Below are 23,910 nucleotides of genomic sequence, written 5' to 3' on the forward strand. Positions count from 1 at the left end.
TGGATACAAGTAGTAGTAAAGTCGTAGCTAAAGCGAATAAACTAAGCGAATTTTGAGTAATTTTAGCCATTGTTATTTTTAAAAAGAATTGGTGTAAGGTAATCGCGTTTAGTTACGTATCTCGGAGGTCGACACCGCACTATTTACGGAGAAACTGTAAATTTTATTTCTAATGTTTACTGAATTGATGCGACTGTAGGTATATGTTGCAAGAAAAATAACTTTCTAACTGCGTTTGTGAGTAGATAACTTTTACTCGCAGTTTTACAGACAGCGATAGAATTGGCCTATTATATGTCATTACATGTAACTGTGCTTAACTCTGTATTTGTTGCTAATGCGTTGTGAAAAATCAGATGAAAACATTGAGGCACACGCGAGGCTATGCACTATACAAATTAAACATTTATGTTTAGAATTAAGATCCAATATTTAGTGTCTGGATATCACGTGTGTAAAATATGAATTTACTACACCCAAGCACGTCTTAGAATATATTTTCGCAGATAGCTTTACATCATAGGGTGATTACAGATAATTAACCATAAATACAGCTTAAAGCGACTCGTTAATAAGAATCATTATAGCTTGTACAGGAACATAATATATTTGATTGACAAATGACTATAACCACTCATAAGTGCCGATAAATCAAGCTTGGTTTATCGATCGTGTCCTTATAAAACGTTAGAGCAATTAATCGATTTAAATATTTATTATAATGGAACCGATTTATATGAGGTACACTGGGATAGAAAATGGCCAAGAAATTACAGGGTAAGGTGTAAAAAGTAGCAAATAATCAGGTTCTATCTATTGCGGGACTGATTAATATAGCAATCTGTCGACGAAAGCTCTACCTATAATCAGAGGCAGTTGAAGGAAAACGATTCCAGAAAATATATTGGGCGTACTTATACGTGATTTAATTTACTTGCGATGTATAGAGTTCATTATAACTGGCAATTTTTATTTTCATACTATTCGTTGAAGCTTTTAATCTGAAGTATGTACTTGAATTGTGATACTAGATTCGACTAATTGTAATTGTGTCCTTTTCAGAAGTTTACCAACTTCTAATAGAAAACTCTCAAATGTATTAGAATGCCATTACCAATTGGACTATTGTTTTACCTATAGCATTTTGATCCGGGTGATATCTACTTGTAGAATTGCTATCCAACCTATTTGTTCTATGAGCATGTGTCAAATAGAGTCATCTCGAGCTTGTTAGATATAATTGAATTATCACAGTGCGGGCGTCAAGCAGGTGAGGGTATAATAGATAGAGATCAGAACTCGTTATCGCCAGCTCGTCCATTACGACACCGCGACACCGATAATGATCGCGGACCTGGCTCCGCGCTGATCATCATGATTAAAACATTAACGGAAACGGTGTCTTCCAGCGATAGTTCCTTTTTAATTAATTTTGCTTTTTGCTTGGATTCAATGCCTTAGTTAGTCTCTATGGAGTAGTAACATCTTCAATGAACTTTCCAATTTCTATTTTTATTATTATCATCCATCAGTGTTCAACTGCAGGGTAAAGGCCTGCCTTCCCTCCTTTCATTGAATCCTGGCTTATGAGCATCAGAAGCCAGTTTTGTTCGAAAGACTTGTGTTCGTCCCTTCATCCCTACCTGGTTCTGACGTGATTACCAACTTAACAAGCGGGCCAATGACCGAAATTTTACTGCTTTTTAAATTCTAATCTTAGATTTGTTTTAGCTGCAGACCCATAAATATATTTAGGTACGATAACATTAAGTAACATTCAATAAGTTCGATAACGTGTGGAGCTTGGCTGTGGCAGCCGGTCTCTGTGCGCATTCTAATGGGACGTGTATTGATGAGCGCGCGCCGCCGCCCGCCGCGAGACAGCGCACGCGCATTGCTTTGTTCTAACGTTTAACATTTGCACATATAAAGCTACGCGGAGACATGAGGTAGGTGTAGGGTGCGCTACTGTAAGAGTCTTGAACATTTTTAATAAGGAAAAAAGCTTTTGACTGACGCTATGGACTAGGTTCGGACCTAACCAGAGTCCTTAACCTTAACCTTATGAGCTGACGCGGGGCATTCGCGATAAATACAGTGAACAGTTGCGTCTTTTAACTATGAATCCTCCTCACGAAATGCTGAAACGTTGTAGAATAGATAGGTATGGAAAACGCATGTATGTTGAAATCTATTGGGTAGGCAAAGTGTTGCTGTATATTTTGTTGCAAGAAGTCTTACCATAAAAGTCCGAGTCTGAGTTTATTACATTTATATGGCGTTCAACTAAATCTAAGTAAAGGTATTGAAGATTCAAATATTCTATTATATGAACACAAAATAAAGCGATAAAGCGGCAGTGACTGTAGATTGCATATCTAACAAGGCAACCAGTTACCTGGCGCGGTGTGTGGCCGTCACAAACCGCCAAGAAATTCCTAGCACTAATGTAAATTACTTTGACAGTGTTTGCCCACAGTCCACGACCCATCGCTGCCCATCTATGGGCACAGATAGCATCTCGATGGTCGTGATTGCGGGCCGCTGACCTGCTGCGCGGGCGCAGATGCGCATGCGTTTTGGCGCGCATTTGCGTAGTTATTGCACGCTATAAAATGTTGAGTGTTGGCATTGCGTCGTAAACGCAGTTTATGTGATATGCGGAATTATGTGAATAGAGTTTAGTGGTTGTGCATGGAGTTTAAAAGCATTTTTGCGATATTAACGAGTTCACAAGACGAGTCAGAAACTTCATAACATACTACTTATATGTAAGTATCTTTTAGTCCCATCCATAAAAATCAGATCAACTGACACTAACCTTATAACATTCAAAACAATACCTACAAAATCATTAAAATTAACACATGAGCAACAGATTGCCTCAGAACCCCGAGCTGGACACATTACTAATCAGCTCCACTTTATCCCATGTATACGAACCTGTCTCCCTGCTTGAGGCAGGTGTTGTCTCCGGGCCACTCCACCAGCAGGCCGGCGCCGCGCGGCGCTGCGCCCCACGAGCCCTCGCGCACCTCCGCCGTCACCAGCGTCGCGCACCCGCCGCAGTCACGCACCACACTGGTAAAAAAAAAACATCGTCAATATGAAAACCGATTTCAAATTCCCTTAACAGAGAACAAGCATTCAAAATAATGATATCAAAATAAACCAGAATCTGTACGTTTGCGGTGAATTCGTCAAACGGTTTTTGGGACTTATGGCACTGAAAGTGAGCTATGAGAGACCAAAATTTTTTTCTACATAAAACTAAGATTTTTTTTATTAATGGAGCCAAGTTTCCTGAATTTCCTTAGAAAATTCTTAATACCTTACAGATTCATAAACCTTTAATTTTAACCTACGCCTACGAGGTTTTTGTTGGAGTGGAATTCACTGTGTAAGAAAATATCTACATAGACCGCATTCTAATGTCTATTCGACTTCCTAATTAATCAGCCATTGTTCCAGGCCTCTAAATGTTCATATTTAGTTCCAGTCATGGACAATTAATTAGGGCTAATTAGCGCCATCACTTCCGACTTCGAGATCATGGCTGCAGTTTAACAAAAACCTCTAATTGCGGTATAAATATCATCGTTTGACATGTGAATTATAACGTGACAAAAACTGATCTCTTAATTACTAGTCTGACGCCATAAAGAGATAGAAACTGCGACGAATATCATGTTAACAGAATGTTTTTGCCACTTTATTGTTGAGGTGAAATGCAAACTGTATCTCTATTGTATTGTTAAATCGTATTAGATTAGGGAAATTCGAAATCCGTTGTCCGAGGCCACTGTTTAGTGTGAGTGTAAGAGTTTACATACTTTCTTTTTTTACTGGCTAAATAATTTATCCATAAGTCTACTTGTTGACTAAGTTATGGTAATTATTTTCATGCACTGCTGAAAATAATAAATTTTAGAAAATTATACTTTATTTATCAGCATATTTTTGATATTTAACCAAGGGGTTTTAATAAGGAGAAGAATTTCGTAATTTTGTAGAAAAGATACTCGAACGACATTATTGTACTGAACTTAATATTTATATCAAAGAATCCGCCTTCCCACAACAGTGTTCAATATTCTTTAGAAAAGAGGTGAAATATGAAACCCATAAAGTTTCCGCGCAAAACAGGTTAGAAAAAAAAACGTGAACGTCGAATGCTCACGCGCAGCGCGGTACACTGGAGATACAGACGCGTACACAAGTGGTTCGTGAAAATACGCGCTACTAAATATAAACACATATTAAAATGGTTTGCGATTAGGACCTTGGCGTTTTCCTAAATTGCCTACTGAAAATGATAATTGAATCTAGAAAATTTGATAACTAAAGTATAAAATTTAACCGACTTGTAAGATTTTCCGCCTGTAATTCATAGTAAAATCTCTGAGTTGTATGCAAAGTCCATGTTTTAGTTATATACCGTTGTATATAGTTGTGTCTAGACTCAGACAGGCCAAGAATCCCGTAACTACTTTACTAAACACAAGATATATCCGAGGCATATTTGTAGATTACAAAGGAATTAATCAGGCAAATTAAAGTGTATTTTGATATATATCACGCCAAGAACTGAAAGTCGAAATACACAATTTGTCTGCTTAAAGTTACAAACAGAACCCTATACATCGTCTATAAATAAAACACATAAACTCTGCGTGGGTGCGCAGGCGCATCGGCGCAGCTTTGTTTCCGCCGATGTACAAAACCTGCGTTATTTTCGTACCTCACTGACTCCATAGAATTATCATTAATAGAACACGTCGTAAAGAATGGATAATGACTTAACTAAGCCTATTTAAAAGTGCTTCATCAGATTATTAAGTCGTTCATACTAAATAAAAGACGGAAACCGTTTATTACTCATTTTATTAGGGTTCTGCACAATATCATAAATCGTAGAAAATACTCATCATTTCGTATTAAATTCATCATTCATCCATTTCAAATAATAGGTCTTACCACAAAATCATTTTCATCAAAAAGATAATCCAACGTTTTTTACACTAGCTGATACCCATCCTTATCGATAACCCTTATAAAAATATATTAAATCCTTCATGGTTAAAACTCCATAAACGAAGCCCACTTAACTATTGAATACATAGAGAACCCTCGGTTGTATCGTGTCGATGCGCTCGTAACTGGTTTCTCTCAAGTGCTTATTTACTGGATTAAGTATACAGCACTTATTCAAGTATCTACCATTTAGTCTGAAGCTTCGTAGTGGACGGGAGTTAAAAGGAAGTCTGGTGCAGCAGATATCTGAATAATTTCTGGTCACAATACTGATTAAAACTATTTATAGTTTCTGCAAAGGTTTTCTTTGGATATAACAGAACAATGGTTACACTTGAAATGAAACTACTTTTACGGATTTTAACGCGGTTTAATTTTAGATTATAGTTCCCGACGTTTCGATACCTTTGCAGGTAATTTTCTTTCAGGTCTTTGCTATACCGCAGGTCGTGGGTTCGATTCCCGCCCAGGACAAATGTTGTGTGATGAGCATGATCATTCGTTCTGGTGTCTGGGTGTAATTTATCTATAATATGTATGAATTTAGAAATATATAAGTAAGTTTATCGGTTACCATAACACAAGTTCCGCTTAGCTTGGGATCAGATAAACGTCTGTGAGTAAAAAAAAATGGTAACGGGCGAGTCTGCCCGTGACCATTTTCATTTCAATGTCTAACATTCGCGTAAACCTAAGAAACCACAATGGTTACACTTATTTACATTTATATTTTTAGAAATGATACTAGATTGTAAATGAGGTTTCTGTGGGAACATGTTCCCTTATATAGTGTGCTCAGTTCGAATGGCGCCAAACAGCGTGTTTTGGTATCCGCTGCGCCGTTATAGCGTCTCGCGCAGATTTCATAAATCATGTAATTTTGATATTTAAATATATGCAAACTACTCAGATATGAGCAGTTCCTGTAACGATAGTCGTTCCACTTGGTTGTTGATGTAAAATTGAAACGCATAACCGTACAATAATAGTCTAAGTTTATCGAACTTTATCAAACGTAAGTAAATAAATAGTGTACTGTAGATTTAAACTGATAAAAGGTATATTTTTATTTTCTTTCTTTTTTAACAATTTTATTTCTTAAATTTTCTTAATGAGCCTCTTGATAAAGCCTTTAGATAATGAAAATCCGAGGACCTACTTCCTTCCAATGACAAGTTATCCATGGCGACGTATCACGCTTCCACAATTGCAATAACTTACATGAAGAGGTGGCGACACTTCAACACGTTTGTAACATTAACCAGATGAATTTCTTATGACTCCACAAAATACTCAACATTTGTACCACACGTCTCAGTTTCAAGCTGCTGTATACGGTAGCTAACCACATTTCTATTACTTCAATACATTGTTTATACGCAGCAATATAAAAGGCGATTGCAATCAATCCGCTGTGAACGTTGAGCGTAAGATTGGTCGCCTTGTAAGGCGCGGATAAATAAAATATGCTCCGTTATTGACCGGTGGCACGTGATCCCAGCTCGAAGCTTCGATATTTATTATAGCTCCTGTTTTAATCCCTACATGGAGTTATTGGTATTTAGGTTATACTTTATTGCGAGTAGTCGATGCAAGAAGGTTCGCATGTGTGCGTAAAAAACGTGGTAGCAACGATTAGTTGTAAAATTGTTGAAATTCCTGAGTATTTTTATTTATTCACATTGCTTTTTAAGGTGAGTTATTAGTGGTCACTTAATATTTTACGATTGACCATTGAATGTCTCTATCAGACAAGTTTCTTACAAATTAAATCTATGAGCAATTTTTTTACTGAAAAGACAATAATGCAACTTCTGTCAATAATATGTATTATCGTAAATTAAACTCCTTGCCTCTCATTTGAATGATATGTACTCATTTCTTTAAATACAGGTAGTTAGGAGTGCGCCTGCGCATGCGATCCCACGGCAGCAGCGCCTCCTCCGAGTTAATACGCTGAGCTCGGCTAATGTGAGTCTGACACGCGCTTCACTTGTCTAGTCTAAAGATATTGAGGCCAAGTTTGATATTGAAGGTACTCTGAATAGGAGGAACTAACTAATAAAAATCAAATATTTTTTTCAGTCCAAGATTATTTTTCAATCTAAGTGAATTTATACATCAAAAGAGTCACAACTAGATAAAATATTTTAATACTCGAAGATGTGAAGAATAGTCGTTTAATTATCTGAGCCCCAAATCACCAGCCTCAGGCCTACCAACAGAAATATTTAAAAAGAAAGGTATCAAATTAATTACATTAAGTGAGTTCGTTAATCGCCGAATTCACCGTGAATGTAGCAATTAAAAGCAAATGACGCGAGAAGTGCCCGAGCGCTCCTAATAGATTCTTAATGACTTCACTGAAACTGTTGGAGAGTTTCCCACGGACACACCAATCTGCTTTCGGAGCAATACAATATGGAAATGAGCATCACTTATATAACTCTAAAGTGATAATAAAGCTCAATTCTGGGAAACGGAACTTAATATATTAACTTAGTGAGACTTGACGTATTGCCGCTAGTAAACTATTAAAACATATAATTAGCATATTCAAAGTGTTAAACTGGTTACATTTCACGACAAAATTTAGGGAGAAACTAGTCCAAATTATTAACGATAACATCAGTAAATACTGTGACACAAAAAGCAAGTTTACCACATTAAGGCTCGTTGTTCAAAGAGACAACTTTTCTATACAAATATTTTCTTTATAATTTCCCTTTAACCACAGGCTGGGTTCACAAAACTTCCCACAGCTACTGCGTTACAAGCAGATGATTAGCTGGCGTGGCCTGACAGCAATCATTACCACATTAGTGCGACGTATTGCGTGCGCGCCGCCCGCACGACAGATCAAAACTAACCTCATAACTATTTATCGAATTAGACAAGTTTCATGATAGTCGAATTGAGGAAACTACGGCCATTATGAGTGATTATGTTTGCGTGAGTTTGTCTTGCGGTGACAATGTTAACTAAATATTGTTGTAGTTCAGACAGCTGTAGGTACTTGTATGTTCTATTACTACTTGCGTAGCGAAGTTTGAGTAAATACATTGCGTGAGAAATTTTAAATACTTCAAAGAAAATTACTTAATTCAAACTAGAAAAGTTGCTGTGGTTTAAGTTCTTCTCTCATTTAAACTCTACGCTTTTCTATTTAATGTTAAGTAGTTAAACTGACTAATTAACTTTTCTTCCAGCTTGCCAAGATTAAGAGTGAATTTTAAAAGGTCTTTAAGTTTCTATCGAATCATTAAGTGAGTATTGGACGCCTCACGAACTAGATATAAGTAACTCAGTGCTCAAGTCCAGATCGTGACTTGAAACCCTGTCATACCGTTTTCCCTCATAGAAAATCAGAGCAGAACTTACTGAGTAGGTAGGTAGTGCTTATAATTGCTCAATATGTTGATCGGGTTAGAAGGCGAGGACAAAGTTAACGAAGTTACCTAAATGAACAGCTTTGTCAAAATTTCGGAGTTTTTTTTAAACGACTCTTATACTAGTCTTAATTCTCTTCCGTGCTTATTGATTCGTGTTATTTTCTTATTTATCATAACAGATAACATCTTGTAAGATACTCACTAGAGGACGATATAGTCAACTGCAAATGCACGCAACTAGCGAATTTGAAACGTATTTTTACTTTCACGACTTCACATTCACATAAATAAGTCGAAATTTCGTCCATTACTGTGAGAGTTCCCACAAGTGAAATCACAAGTAATGTATTATTACAAGATCCTACAATAAGGCTTGTTACCGCATGACATATGATGGATTATGTGTGTATGTCTATTGTTGTATTATGTGCTTTTCATAGTAACCTTAGTTTTGGTGATTTCGTCGGAGATAAGTAGATCTTCATCTGTTATTAGGTATTGTGCCTGTTTACTTTCGTTTACGCGGACCACTGGGAATTAAATGAAGTCATTATGTATTATAATTATGACATACCGACACGTGGTAGCTTTGTGTTTAGCATGTTGCTTTCTTTGTTGCTGTTGGTTATGAGTGTTCACTGTGTGTTGTTGTTGTATGGGATGTTTTCAATGAGGCTTTGTGTTCTTAATGGTTTGTATTATCTAAATATAGATCTAAGGTAACGTAATGACTGAATTAGTAAATTAAAAGTAATGGGCGTCACCATTTGTAACGTGCATTACGTTTAAAATTACTTTTTACAATTGTAGTTTCACAGGGAAATTTTCAACATCGTAAATCCAAACTGAAAGTCGTACTAAGTTCTTGCCGCTCTGCCCACTGCCAAGAGTTATTTATACAATCATATCGTCACTAAAAACATTCAAATGTATGATAATGACATTTTGGTTGAATTAGGTAGTAACGTGACTTTTCTACTCTATACATTCGAGAATCGCGGGCGTTTCCTCATAAAGCTAATGATTGGCCAAAGTGACTTGTCTGAAGAGGTGCTGATCCTAAAGTAAAGATTGCGTAAACAAAGGACGCAGAATTAATTTACGTAATTATAAAAATACAAGTAAGAAAACCGCAACACCTATATATATGATTATCTTTTTCAATACAATTAGCCTTATAACCCATGTATTAGAGAACAGTTATCGGATGTATGATGCTTAGTTCGCGGAAACGATTAAAGACTGACTGCCACAGTCATCACGTTTGACAAAGGTGTGAACCAATTAGCTCTGCGCGGGGTTTTTATATCCGCGAACGGTACTCTACTCTGGCGATTAAGCGTTTTGTAAACTTCAAACTTCAAGTAATTATTGAGATCATGCAGATGTTATAAAAGGTAAAAGTACATACATGTAACCTGTTAGGGCGCAGCAATATCTTAAACTGTTTAGATTCATGAATTTATTAAACGTTATGTGATTGGCTCGCGTATTTTGTAGAAGGGTAGTGTTACATTAATCAAATAGAGAGAATATGTGTGTTTGTTTTGTAGACACAGCACCTGCCCTTAAATGTCTAGGACCTTTACTGAAGCTACAAGTCTATCTCAAATTACAGCCGTAGGGCCCGAGGCTCCTGTCAATCATCCGTCTAAAACCTTCGCGGCCAGCTATCACCATTTAGTAAATAAGTTCCGTCGGCGCTGTGTTTACGGCAACAGTACGGCCACTTTCCAGGAAGCGTATTAGGGCGCATAATTTGCGCTCAAACGAGGGGCAATCTGCGTAATTTTAACTGTCTCTAATTGTATGATATTAAACGCAGACCTTTTGAAGGTTTCGAAAGTCTGCGAGAGATGTTTAAGAAAATGGCGTCTAAATGTCCAACAAAACGTTTCTAAGATAGCTAGATTTTAGATCCCTATTTAATTTATATAATTCCATAAAGTTTTAATTCTCTTAAGGTGTATACTGAATAATAGTCTACAGCACTATTTGTTTCCAAGTATGTACTTATAAATGTAAATCTGTTGTCTTCCCGTGTCTACATCATACTCAATACAATAATGCTGTTTGTTGTAGTACTAACACGAGTTACATAGTTGGCATAACAAGTCACCTTACTTAGATATGATAACAAAAGACCTGGGGGCTTAGACAAAGTAACATCGCTTTGTAGCGAAACGATACCGAATTTCGACATCGTCTGTGAGATAACGACAATCATTTCCTAGCCAATGTAACTCTGTTGTCGTGATCGTTGTGACGAATCGAACATTCGTTAAAAACAGAAATATTGTTTATGGTATTGAACATTTTGCTGTCACCGTTGTCCGCGCAGTTTCATTTTACATAAACAGTTTCAATGAAGTTTGTTAACCATGCAGTTTTATATTATGATTAGATTTGTTTGATTATAAGATTTATGTGATAGGATAAGAATAATATTCTTTTCTATTAAAAAAATGTAATGTGTGTGTGTACTAGTGCACAAAGGTAAAAAGTGAAACTTCTTTATGACCTTATTTTTCGAAAAAATATTTAAGTAGCTACCAACTATATCCAACTCGATATAAATTGGTTAAATAAAGTTAAATTAGAGAACGTTTACCAAAAGGCTTTTATTATTCATAGACATGAGTACAAATAATGCAAATTTAATAATATAAAAAATAAATTTTATCTTATTTTATTGAGTATTAAATATTTTAGAAAAATAAATACCATAATCATACCCAAGTATTAGAAAAAGAGATTTAATTACTTACTTTTTTTTAGAAATAAATAATTAATATAAATATTTAATATATTACTATCGAAACGATCCGACAAGATCCACCTCCCAACGCAATAATAATCTGAAAAAACGATTGAACCTTCTTTCAAAAAAATAAAAATGACGGCTCGACTCCGTTTGCAAGGAAAAAACTTATTTATACGTAAACACTTCACATCTAAAATCAGCTGTTCAATGAAATCCGGCCATCTTGTATGGATAACTACAACGTTTGAACGTTCGTTTCGTTATCTTTTTTGTCGATCACGATCACGACAATAACGAACACCGAAAGTGCTGCTTGTCTACGCATTTGTATGGAACAAACGCGATGACGATTCGTTTCGTTATGATTTCGTTATAAATTATTACATTGTCTAGCAACTTGCGATAACGATGACGATTGACCACGTGATTTAACGCGGCTTATGTCAATCCCATACAGTTGAGTCTTGTCGAACTTCGTTATCGTTTTTAAATTGTTACTTTGTCTAAGCCCCCTGCTTACAAACAATAGGTACACGGCGCGTTGCTTTAGCTAAGACATGCAGTATTTAGATTATTTAGGTTTGTAACGTAACTTTTTTAGCTGTCCAAGTGACAAGTTACTTGCTTATATCAAAAACCAAGATTGGAGCTGCGTTTTACAGGATGAAAGAAAACTCGCTCAGATGCGAGTCGACTCGCGATACTCGCGATACGCGTTCCGTAAAAATAAGAGGAAGAAAATAAATCGGCTGGGTGACAAATAAATTTGAGGGGGACGACTGCCTACAGTTGCTTAACCTCGATCTTTAACATATGTTGTTATAGCGGCAGCATAAATACATCATCTGCGCAAATTGTAGCTGTTTCGCTTTTCATGAGAAACAGCCTACTAACGGATGGACGCAGGCAGCGGTCATGCCTCAGTAATAGGGTTCCATTTCTTCCCTTAGGACACGGAACCCCTTAAAAGGAGAACCGTTACTAAATTGCTTATTTGAAATTAAGGAGTAACTGTTAAATGGAATGATCGTTTAACAGTTACTTAATAAGTTATTTGGTAAACAGAATGTCGTTTCGTGCGGAAGCTGACTTTTGGTTCAGGCCCGATATGTCGCATATCATTCCTCTTTGGGAGACACATTTGCATATTTACAGCTACAACCTACGTGTTTTAAAGCAAAAAGGCGTTTGAGGAGATAATTGTTTTGATCATGGGGGAAAACTGATATAACTTATACATACTTGAGAATGTACAATGTAAAATAGTATTTATATAAAAAAGCATTAGGTCTGAAATCATTTGTAGAATTTTTATTTGTGTTAAATACCTTGATAAGGACGTCTAATTTAATGCTTTCTCTCATTTATTACCAGATATCCCCGTTATACACACAGTCTCAGGCTGTACTGAATAGATTAGCTACAAGAAGTGGTCAGACTGTATTGGATCTGGTCTATCCTCACGACTCACGTGGTTGGAATATTAAATGGTGGACAATAATGACTTGCGCTACTTTATTGTTTATTGATTGCCCGAGACTGCGGTGAAGTATCGGTAACTTATAAATAAACAAAACATGTAATAAATGTGAGTCCATTTATTTATTTGCTCATCTCATGAATGAATATTGCCTTATTAGGCACGTGACTACTCAAAGTTACACGTAGAGCTTTTGTATGTAATAAAAACGGGATTAAATAACTTTTAAATATAAGAAATAAGATTTTTTGTACAGCTTCTTTACTTGAAATTCTCAGCATGGACATCAATGTGAAGCCTTATGTAGGTCAGTGTCTCAGAGACCAGGATGCTGTTCCTGGAGCTAACCGCAGCGACCACAGCGCAGCCCGCGGTCAGCTGCCGTGGGAAAGTAAACAACAGCCAGGATCACAACCAGGGTGTTGTAGATCATAAGGTAAAATTATTTATTTGCGAAACATAGATCGTTATAGAACAAGCCATTGCAATTATAATGCACGTATAGCCGAGTGGTTGAGGTGACTATGCCAAACCTACTGATCGCGACGTGTCGTGGGTTCGATCCCCGCGTAGGACAAGCATTTGTGTGATTCATGAATGCTTGTCCTGAGCCTAGGTGTCTCTGTGCATGTGACCTGAATGTTTGTGAAGCATCCCGCGACACAAGGACTAAAATTCCTTACAGCGGGAGTATGAAATAATAATAATAATGTTAGGTTAGAACCGTTATGTTAAACTACTAGGAAACTGACTAGGCTTCAACCACTTTTTGTTCTAGGAACCGTGACGCTTACTTAACACTACGACCGCAAGTCCATACACCGTGGGAAACCAATACCAATAATATTTGACGTATGATTGTGCCCTAATAGAGCATTGTTTGTGCTCGCTCGAGCGCTCGTGGGAGTCCCGGTGTGCTGGTACTAGTGCAGTGCTGGTAGTACCACACCTACCCGGTACCTACCTGGTTGGCGGTAAAGAAATGAGGTTTATTCTGGTGGGAGACTGGAAGGCGACGTGTAGGTGATCTGTTGTGAGGTTACACAATCATCGTATTGTTAATTTCAAATCTACGGGACTAAGTGTTGTTGGGGAATACTTTAAGTAAAAAAGAAAGATACAAATATCTACATGGGTGTTTATGATTATTTAGAAAATATTTTTTGCTAATGTCTCCTCCGAGAGTGATAACTTAGATGTTTACCAAATTATCTATTGTCCTCTTTGCGGGGCATAGTGATTTCTGCCATCTCTAGAATTATCACGTTCGCACGATCCGCCTTCCGAAGTTACGGCTCTCTAATTACAACATGCGAATATCTAAATCGGAGCGTCCAGAACTTTCCCTATTGACTGATCCTCAATTCGGTGATTTTTCCCACAGATTGCAGTACATTGCGCGGCTTCATAGAAAGTGTGTTGCCAAGACACGCCCCGGGGAACAATGAATGGCGTAATGAACGTAACACATGATCTGGAGATCTGATCTTTAGTTTTCCGTTTAGTGTGGAAACACAGGAAACGATAATGTGCGCGGGCGCGTTGTTTGTTAATTTAAATAGATGATATCTGTGCGGGAGCATTTATTACTTACAATTGCTTTACTCGTTTACGGAATTTATTTTCACGACATTTACATAATTTAAATGGCAATGTGAAAGATAGTAGAGTGTATTTTCCATTCAAAATATTGTAAAAGGTTTTTCTCCTTGGAGTAGGTACATACATTGAATTACTGATGAATGATATTATCAATCTTCTGTAGTTTTGTTATGATATGAGTTCTAACTTTTTCGTAAAGCTCATTCATTGCCAAAATTTGATCAGTGCCTGTCGAAAATCAATCTGGTTGTGTTACTACTACAGATACTGGCAGCGCACGCGTCGCATGGTCGCGTGTGGCACAATTTACACGTCCCTGTTCCGATGAGCGATGGCCGCGACCTGTCTGCTCTCAATGGACCGGTAAAAACCTGCTGATAACGTGAAACTACTACAAGCCAGCCATTGTTAACAGGGAAAGCTTATCATGAATCATGCTAGAAATTGATAATGCATCAGGGTTTGTGGATGTTTTTGTTCATTGAAAGTGTTATTTGGAGTTGGATTTTGTGAGTTCAGACTGGATCGGCTGATGCACAAATGAGATCTAGGGTTGGGATGCGTTCTGGTCTCATCAGTCCTGTTGATAGATTAGGAACTCTTACCTCCACTATTTCCTACTCTATTACAGTGAAGGTAGTGTATGGTAGTCACCTGTAGATAGTGGCGCGGTGGTTCCTGTTGGCAGCAGCGTCGGCCTGCTCGATGAGCTGCGCCAGCGCGCGCGCCTGCTCGCTCAGCGTCAGCAGCTCCAGCTCCTCGCGCCCCAGCTTGTACTGCAGCTCCGCCTGCTGGATCCGCGTGTCGATGTTCCTATAGCAACCATCATTTTATATTTATCATCATAAATCTTATTCGAATACCTTACCAACCAACCGTCCCTCTATTGTAAGGCCTAGAGCCTAGCCCTAGGCCTAGAGTCCTGTCAATATAATACTTTTTGGGATTATTAAAAGTAAATTCCAGCAAAGCAAAAGCATAGAAGTCGTTTGATATTTAAAATTACGTTATCAGAGCTTTTGCTGCTCTTTCATGTTCACATTCATTTTAATTTGGGAGATCTTGTATCCTTCCTTTATCAAAAATTTACTAATTCAATCAGCTACTTACTCAGTGACATGTGTCTTCTCGAGCCGCCTCCTCAGCTCCTGTATGTTGGCCTTCCTGGTGTCGAGGTCAGCGCGCACGGCGGCGGCGCGCTCGTCCAGCGCGCGGCGCTCGTCCGCCGACAGCGCGGCCTGCTCCTCGTGCGAGCTGGCGCGCGACGCGGTGGGCGACGCCTGCGCCGCCAGCCGCGCCGCGCTCAGGGACGCGCTCAGCTGCTTCTTAAGACTGTTCAAGAAAAATTAATGAGATGAAGAGTTCTATATTTGTAAGTGTTCAAAATGCTTAAAGCAATTTTATGACATAAAAGTAACTTGTTAAAATAACTAAAAAACTGTTTGATAAAAGTATATCATACAAATTATGGGGTGAAATATGTATAATGATTTGGGCAAATGGCATTTTGGTAAATGATATTCGTTAAGGTCTTTCAAACTTTTTAACGAAGTAATGATGTATTGTGTGTTACCTCTGTATGAGGGTGTCTTTGTCGGTGAGCGCAGTGCGCAGCGCATCAAGCTCGCGTGTGACGTCACGTGCGCCCGCGCTGCGACGCCGCGACCCTGCCAGCGACACCTCGATGCTCGCCATCTGTACAAACATACATTTAATAAGTCAATCATATTAATATCCTTTAGATGAGATAATTCATTATTATTTTCTCGAGACTCGAGATTACTTAAAACTTGTAATGAGTAAAAAAATGTGATTAATGAGTGTCCACTGATTGTGTTCTAATTTAATAATTAAGAATAAATAAGTGCAAAATTATCGCGGTTGCATAATAATATAGTGATTGCTTAAAATTAAACCATTTCTTAAAAACGACGAACTAAAAGTAGTCACCGATATTCAAACCTTATATTTATTTAACTACTGTAAAATAGCTTTTATCAAAGACAGCAGAGCCATTCCCCATAACTCGCCGTTTCCGTCGCGCGGCTAAACAAATGTCGTACAGATATACACAGCCGGTCATTCGTTCACTCACTCCGCGCACTTGACTGACTATGTTCATACTCAATGTCATTCGGTTTACAAACTTAATTAAATGGGCTCCGTTAGTTATGGTTCAGTTGAATGTCTAACTTATGTTCGACTTGGTAGTCGTTGATTTCTGTATCTTAGATAGTTAACTTGGGTTTCTTGGCGAGTTAAATTTACGTACTTAGTTATTGTATAAATGTGCTGATAAAGTTGATCTAATTGGGTCAAATTCGAACTTGTTTTACTCTCTGATTAAGATGAAAAAATCTAGTACTTGACGCTTATTTTCATAAATTTCAAAACTGATTATTGCACTAAAAGTTCTGAATAATATTTTAACTGCAATGAATGCGACAATTGCGTACCTTTATTTATTTAGTTTACTACTTCAAGTGAAGCCGTTACATAGGAAGTTTAATTAAATAATAGGGAACATAAAACGAACAATCTTAACGAACTCATACGGTTATAATTTTATAACGTTCACCATATTACGTTACCATACCAGATAACCATCGCTTTAATGTTGAGCGGACAGACCAGGATATTAAGAGATCGTAACATTCTTTATATTTGAATTACTTTATATTTGTACAGTGGAGTCCAACTACTGGCTTTTAATATAAAACTTGAATGTTCGTTAGCTACAAAGGTGCTGCGCGTTGATGTCGTTTGTTCGTGCGACTTCCTGCGCCGGCGCACGCTTCGTTCCACACCGCATACGCGCCAAGAGCGACCGGTGTAATGCTAGTGTGACGTTTTAATATAAATGGGTTTTGGAGTCACATTTCATAGTTATCCTATTTTGAATGACGCCGTTAATACTGTAACTATTTCTCAAGTCACATTTAAGAGAGGCTTGATAAAATCGAGAAAAATATTTAATTACTTTATAAGGAAACCGTTTGTGCAGTATACTTTTACACCGTTATACTTGCATCGAGCTAAACAATGTCACTGTTATCGTAATAATTGTTTCCTTCACGACCCCATCTTGTTATCTATTTATCTATGATTATGAACACATTAGCATCGTGCTCACATCTGAGTGTTAGGTAAAGGCATGTTCACCTTACAATGGAGACATTGTTTGAAGTATGAAAGGATGTGAATTATGGAACATTCGAAGAGATTTTAATTGAGTTTGTATAACGATAGCACATTAACGTTAATTCTCTTTAAGTACTAAAATTCTAGACCACAATTAATTAATCTGATAAAGGGCGCTTTTAGAATGTGGTTTATTCGAGTTATTGAGTCGGAAAATTACTGTTTTTCCCTGTGTATGAATTGCATTTTACGCGTATTAGCCGTTAGTATAAATCAGATATATAAAAATAATTACGACAATAAAAGCAGAATGACTTGTGGGAGTGTGCCGGGTCATGCGTGAGATTCGCGTCTAGCGCTGCACACTGTATGGTACAAGGTTGTGCATTAGATCTAGACTTGATTTGTCTATAAGTAAGTGATATTAACTTGTTAATTTTACCCAAAATCGTAGTAATCTTAAAGATTTGATTTCGATTATTATTTTTTTGTGGATAGTCTTGGAATATTTTATTTCATACTTTTATAATGCCCTTTCGGTATTTAGACAGATTCGAGTTTCATATCTTTTTAATTAGTGATATTAATCAATTAGTTTGCGGTCCAATCAAAGAGAAAGAGAGAGCCGTAACAGCTCTGCAGTAAGCAGAACCTCTGTATTTATAGTGAAGTAGGTACGTTTGTATTTATAGCCGGCTATCAGCGCGTTCCCAGCCATTGTGTGAAGTACCGCAATTGTATCGCCGCCCTTTTTTCTCACAAATTACCTCCTTATGATATGTAGCGTACGATAACTCCGCAGATACGAGCAGACCATGATTGAATATATTGTGTGTTTATTTAAATTAGTTTTGAAATCATCCTTAATGTGTCTGAGAAAGTCTGCTTTGCAGTGAACGAGTTCTTGTTTAAAACTCGGCTCTTGTTGAGTGAACAATTCACAATAGAGTTCTTTATCTTAAAGGAGGTTTTAAGTCAAATTGGACTTATTCGCTATGAAAAAAAATAAGTGCATTATAACTTGTATGTCCTAAGCACAATCATATATCAACAGAATAAAACAAGTTATGAACTTCGCAAGTTGTATGAATGCTTATAGTTACAAGTGAAGTAACTGTGTTGCATCTCGGCGTAACTTAAGGTAATATACAATAAATTATATTTATGTCGACAGCGATGGGTACAAAGTGTGCGCGTTACAATGTTTACACTGAATAATGGTTATCGCTTTACTCCCTTAAATGGTAGTTGAATTACTTGTATTACAAACAAATTATAAAAAAAGATTTTCCGATTTTGACCAGTGCTTGAATGTCAAAATGTTAAACGTAAATAACGGTAAACTGCATTCAAACATAAACACAAATCATTAAACTTTCCAAAAGCTGATTATGTTGTGGTGTTTATAAAAACTGCTGCATAAAATATTATCCACTATACATCACAAATAATTGTAATTCCAACAAACAAAAAGATTAACATTAAATATAAATAAAAACAAGACTAATTCAATAAATACCGGGCGCGAAATCGATACTGGAATATAATGAATCGCGTTTAATCGATTCAGTACAAAAAGCCGGCGGCTGCGCCTGCGCTGTCGCGTGGCGCATTACTAATTGTATAATTGGATCCGAACTGATCCAACAAGAGCATTGATGCACACAAATGTTTAAGCTGCTTAAAGATAGCAATTATTTCACTTAACTTCATAATAAGTTACACAGATTTCATTGGAACATCTAAAGGAAAGAAATACTGAAAAGTTACATATTTTTTACTTTTTAAGTTTCGTTTGGGTATAAATATATAAAAACAGAAAGCTATAATACAACATGCAACCACAATATCTTTTATTTTCAAGATTACGAGCAAGTAGAGTCGCTTTAAAATAAAACGCGCGCCTCTCTCGGACCGTGACAAATTGTATAATTGTTGCCCTTTATGTGTCACTGTACATTTACTGCAGTAATGAAACCCTTCATATGGCGATGGTATAGTGCGGGGAGTACATATACAAACAAGTACCTACGTAAATTTTTTCCTTCATTATTTTATTTCATTTTCGTTTTAAAAATTACTTCCGCTCTAAGATATTTATTCGTTGTGGTAATGCACAAAGACCCCTAGACTCCCAAGAATGCGTAGATCACACAAACGCTTGTCTTATGCGGGGATGGAAACCGCCATAAGTCGGGCTATGACGCGACAGTCAAATTATTTTGACATCGTACATTTTTTAATAATTTTTATTTTATGTTTCAATCTGTGGTATCCTTTTCAGTATTTCCCAATATTTTTTTCTAAGTAAATTACCTATATTAACATATGTCAACAAATAGCTATAAGATTACAAACTATTTATTAAGTCCGTGAATCGTAACTAGTACTGCAACCACCTTACACAGAACAGGTACAAGTTAAGCCACAGCACATTGAGATCTGAATGGTCCAACATTCTTAACGTGATCATCACTTGGATTACTGCGGACAATTTACTGTACCACACTTCAATATCGAACACCGAGCCGCACTCCTACCAAGACCAAAACAACCCTGTCTCTTTTACTCCCCACTTTGCATCGTAAGATGGAAAAGGAAAAAAGAGCAAATGTCGAAGTGTCAGCGAGATGTGGCGATAAAATGCAGAAACGATTGCTGACAATAAATTAGTGGGTAATTCTATACGTTGTAGCATGTGATTGCATATGCATGCGAGGTACTTTAGCATAGAACATTTTATGTGTTGTGAGATCGCCGTGATATTGTGTCGCTGACTCCTCTCGCTGGAGTCCGCGGTGTATTTCTTGGAGCATTTCTATGTTATCGTGTTTAGTACTGTGTAACACTATTTTATCATATGGTGTTATCTATTCGAAGGTACAGTGGCTTTTAAAGGCCATACGTAAACTATAAACTTTATTAACGTATATGTGATTCGATATGCTTTTCTTGTTCATATACCTAAATTTTAATTATATTCTAAGAAAATGCAGATTTGATACCCATTTTTTAACCGCAGATCAATACGTTTTCTGTGACTACTACTTTTAAAGTTTCAATTATTTAAAACATTCGTTTCGTTTCAGTGTATTCAAGATTCTTATGAAGTGGCCCCGTGCGCGCTCCGTACCGGTTCCTCCATCGTGATAGGTTAGTTTGTCCCCCTCGGTGCATCCTCCCATTATAAATGGTCAGACTTCACTTATTTATGATGTTCAGAACAAACTTGCAATCACGGATGAATTGAGGAGTCCCACAAAACTACCTTCAGATTGTAGCTCTAAATAGAACCTCCTTCAACAAGGTACAGGTGTGGATAAAAATAAATTTTCTGTGCGATTTCCACGTCTACATCGTTAAACCTTGGTGATAGAATCGAGAGTGGAGATAGAACCTTGAGGTTATATTTTATCGCAAGAAAGCCGCCGGTTTATTTCCCACGGGGATGAGATCTCAGAAAGGTTGTAGATAATGTATGAAGAATAAATTGAACTGTAGCAAAAGGCTGTGTTGTGGTTTATTGGCCGCGTTTCTATACTAGGTTGAAATTAATGCTATATGGTGTTACGTATAATATTGTTGTGTGTAAAATGAGAGCAAAGAACATGATACCTCTCACGAAATGAACAAAAAATAAATCGCCTCGCACCTCACAAAACTAATTAAAACCCGATTCTTTATTCTTAGAGGCAGCGAGGAGTAAATCAACAATAGTTAAGTGCGTGTTAATCAGTTAATCTTAATTAGCGCGCTCTAATGTTCGTTAGCAGGCGAGTGGTAACAGCGGCGTTATCGCGGCATCGCTATAAATCCTGGTGTCGTGCGACTTGTCGCGCGTCTCCTGCGACACCCGGGCCTGCGGCGACAAATTGTCGCACCGCTAATGCACGAACAACACTGATAAAGTGCTTCATCGGGATATGTAAAGCATGAGCCATTGAATGATTATACATGTAAGATTAGCTTATAACTTATTAATTATAGGTACGACTGCTCGAGACGGGCAGCAATAATATTCTTTGTTTTCGTCTTTCTTTCTAAGATTTTGTTGAAGGAAAAAAGTGATGCGGGTTGATTAAACATAGCCCAGGATAGAGAATCGTGACAGGATTTGGTGGAGGCTTTTGGTCAGCAGTGTGACATAGTGGGATAGATACAAAAAAGAGAAACAAAACACAAATCATATATTTCTTGGGTCTATCCATATGTATTGTGGTCAAAGGACAAAATATGCGACTTGGGACCCGATCCGGCTTATTATTTACGTGATGTCACATAAAAACTAGTGAGTAGACCTCCCAGTGTTCGCGACCTGACCCGCTTCGGTTTATGTGTTTCCATGTTTATGCGATGCCTTTTTACTCGGGCTCTACGTTTATGACAATTAAACATGAAACACTGACAGTTAGTGATCGCATGTGAACGCATCTGTACGCATTCGTAGGGTCCCGTTATACCTTTGTTGCAAGTTTATTGCTTTGCGAAGTCTCTTGCTCCGTGATATTGTTATCATATATACAGCTTTATTAAGATTAGTCATCGGAGTTACGGACAATGCGCTACTGCCGGTCTATCTGTGTATGTTTCTTTGTTCGCGTTTTGATCTTATTGTTTTTATTTCTTATGTTCATCTAATCATGAAAAGTGTACACTTCATCAAGAATAATGTATCGTGTTTATTTATAATGAAGCACCAACCTTATGTTATTCAATAGATAAGTGGGATCCTTCATTAAACAAATAGAGACTTAGGCCATATTTTACATCTCATGACGTTTTAAAATAGTTTTAATATAATTTACAACTTCCTATGTTATAAGCATCGTTATTTATGTTGTAAGTGCGTGCTCTCTGATTTATTTTGAATCGGAAATCGAATGAAAGTTGTAACAATCTCTTTTAATAAGTTTGATGGATCATGTACGAGTGTAATTAAATTATAGCCTTTGTGCGTGTGGAACTGTCATTATGTTATTATAATCGTGTTTGCGAATGACTGTTATTTGGCAACTAAAGTAGATATAGCGGTCAGAGAATTAATGAGAATAGACATCAAAGGTAAAACAATCATATTAAAAAAATAAAAAAATGTTCGGATTTTAAAATTTGAAACTTCTAGAATGAATAACTATGGCATCGTAATATTGCTCTACATAGAAATGTAGATGTGTAAGTTGACATGTGGGTCACTGACCTTGGCCTCCAGGCTCTCGAGGTTGGTGACCCCGCCGCCACCCGCCTCCAGGGTTTGCTGGAACAAATAAAACGAAAGTTTAGAATAATTAATTAATACTAATATAATATATGTATATATATAATAGACAATAATTGTTGATGACGTAAAGTGTGCTGCATTCGATCAACTTTCAAGACTCTTGAAATTTTATACATTCAATGTGTTTCTTAATGAAAAGTAATATATCAAATCTATAAATAATAATTGTAATAGTTGCTTAAACAATCCCGGTCAAGTGCAAGTCGGACTCTCGACGCCTAGAGCCCCGAGTAAATTGGTTAAACATAAATGTGTGTGACAAATACGTTGCGCGAAAATGTCGACTATCTAGCTATCATAGAACGAGATACGGGATCCATTTTACTCTTTGGGAATCCTAAGAATTACAAGTTTAAAACGAAGCCTTACTTTTTACCCTACAACGTTCAGACATGTTTGCTTTATTAGATTTCATACAATGTTGAGAGTACAGTTAGATTAAGAGGTCCATACAAGTATTCATGATCAATGCATCCAATATGCGGCTGTACGTCGTGCATGCAACACTGACTTACAGATCACGATCGATGCGCACGCGCACGTGTGTTCAACAACGGGCAGTACAGGCAGAAGGATCATTACAATAACTTTATGTAATAGATGAACTTTAAAATTATTATTGAATATAATTCATTATTATGATAATCTAAAAGAATCATGAAGTCATTAACTGTTTTCTAATAATTGGATAAAGTAGTAATTAGCAGAAATATCAACCTGTATCTAATATGAACCACTGTATATAAAGATCAGTTATCACAATAAACATTTATTTGTTTAGTATATTGTTTATTGTAAATGTCTTAAAAATATTTGATCATTAATCTTAACGTTAAATAAGCATTGTTTTTCTGACTTTTTTATCAAGTGGTACTAACGGTTACATTTCGCATGGGGTACTCAGAGGGGGCGTGTTACCGAATTATGATCCCAAGACGGACTTACACGCGACGAACTAGCAGAAGACGAAGCTACACTTGGTACACTGCGAGGGCTATTAAGCGGTGCGGTTAATTGCTAAGATTATATTAGTCATTATTTATATAGCTCGGTAAATAGGTATAATTACCGTAATTAATGTAGCGACAAATTTTTCATATACAGTTATTTTGTTCACACTATTACCGCAGATAAATTATATTGCACAGATAATCGAGTGGTTGGAGTCACATCAAACCCAATTTGCGCCTTCGCATCAAACCCAATTTCCGGACGGGAT

At 37.0% G+C, this 23,910-nt stretch overlaps 1 protein-coding gene across 1 annotated transcript in view; it reads right to left on the reverse strand.

Moving 5' to 3' along the window:
• The window catches only part of LOC113504592, a 67,674-nt gene that overhangs the window by 3,000 nt on the left and 40,764 nt on the right, over positions 1-23,910 (reverse strand). The window contains exons 4-8 of the mRNA XM_026886969.1: positions 22,611-22,667; positions 15,846-15,967; positions 15,383-15,604; positions 14,927-15,085; positions 2,944-3,081 (exon numbers count right to left, since the gene is read on the reverse strand). Of these exons, the coding sequence (XP_026742770.1) occupies positions 2,944-3,081; positions 14,927-15,085; positions 15,383-15,604; positions 15,846-15,967; positions 22,611-22,667 (698 nt within the window). The remainder of the gene's footprint in view (positions 1-2,943; positions 3,082-14,926; positions 15,086-15,382; positions 15,605-15,845; positions 15,968-22,610; positions 22,668-23,910) is intronic.

Source organism: Trichoplusia ni, chromosome 22 (assembly GCF_003590095.1).
Source record: "Trichoplusia ni isolate ovarian cell line Hi5 chromosome 22, tn1, whole genome shotgun sequence".
NCBI lineage: Eukaryota > Metazoa > Arthropoda > Insecta > Lepidoptera > Noctuidae > Trichoplusia > Trichoplusia ni.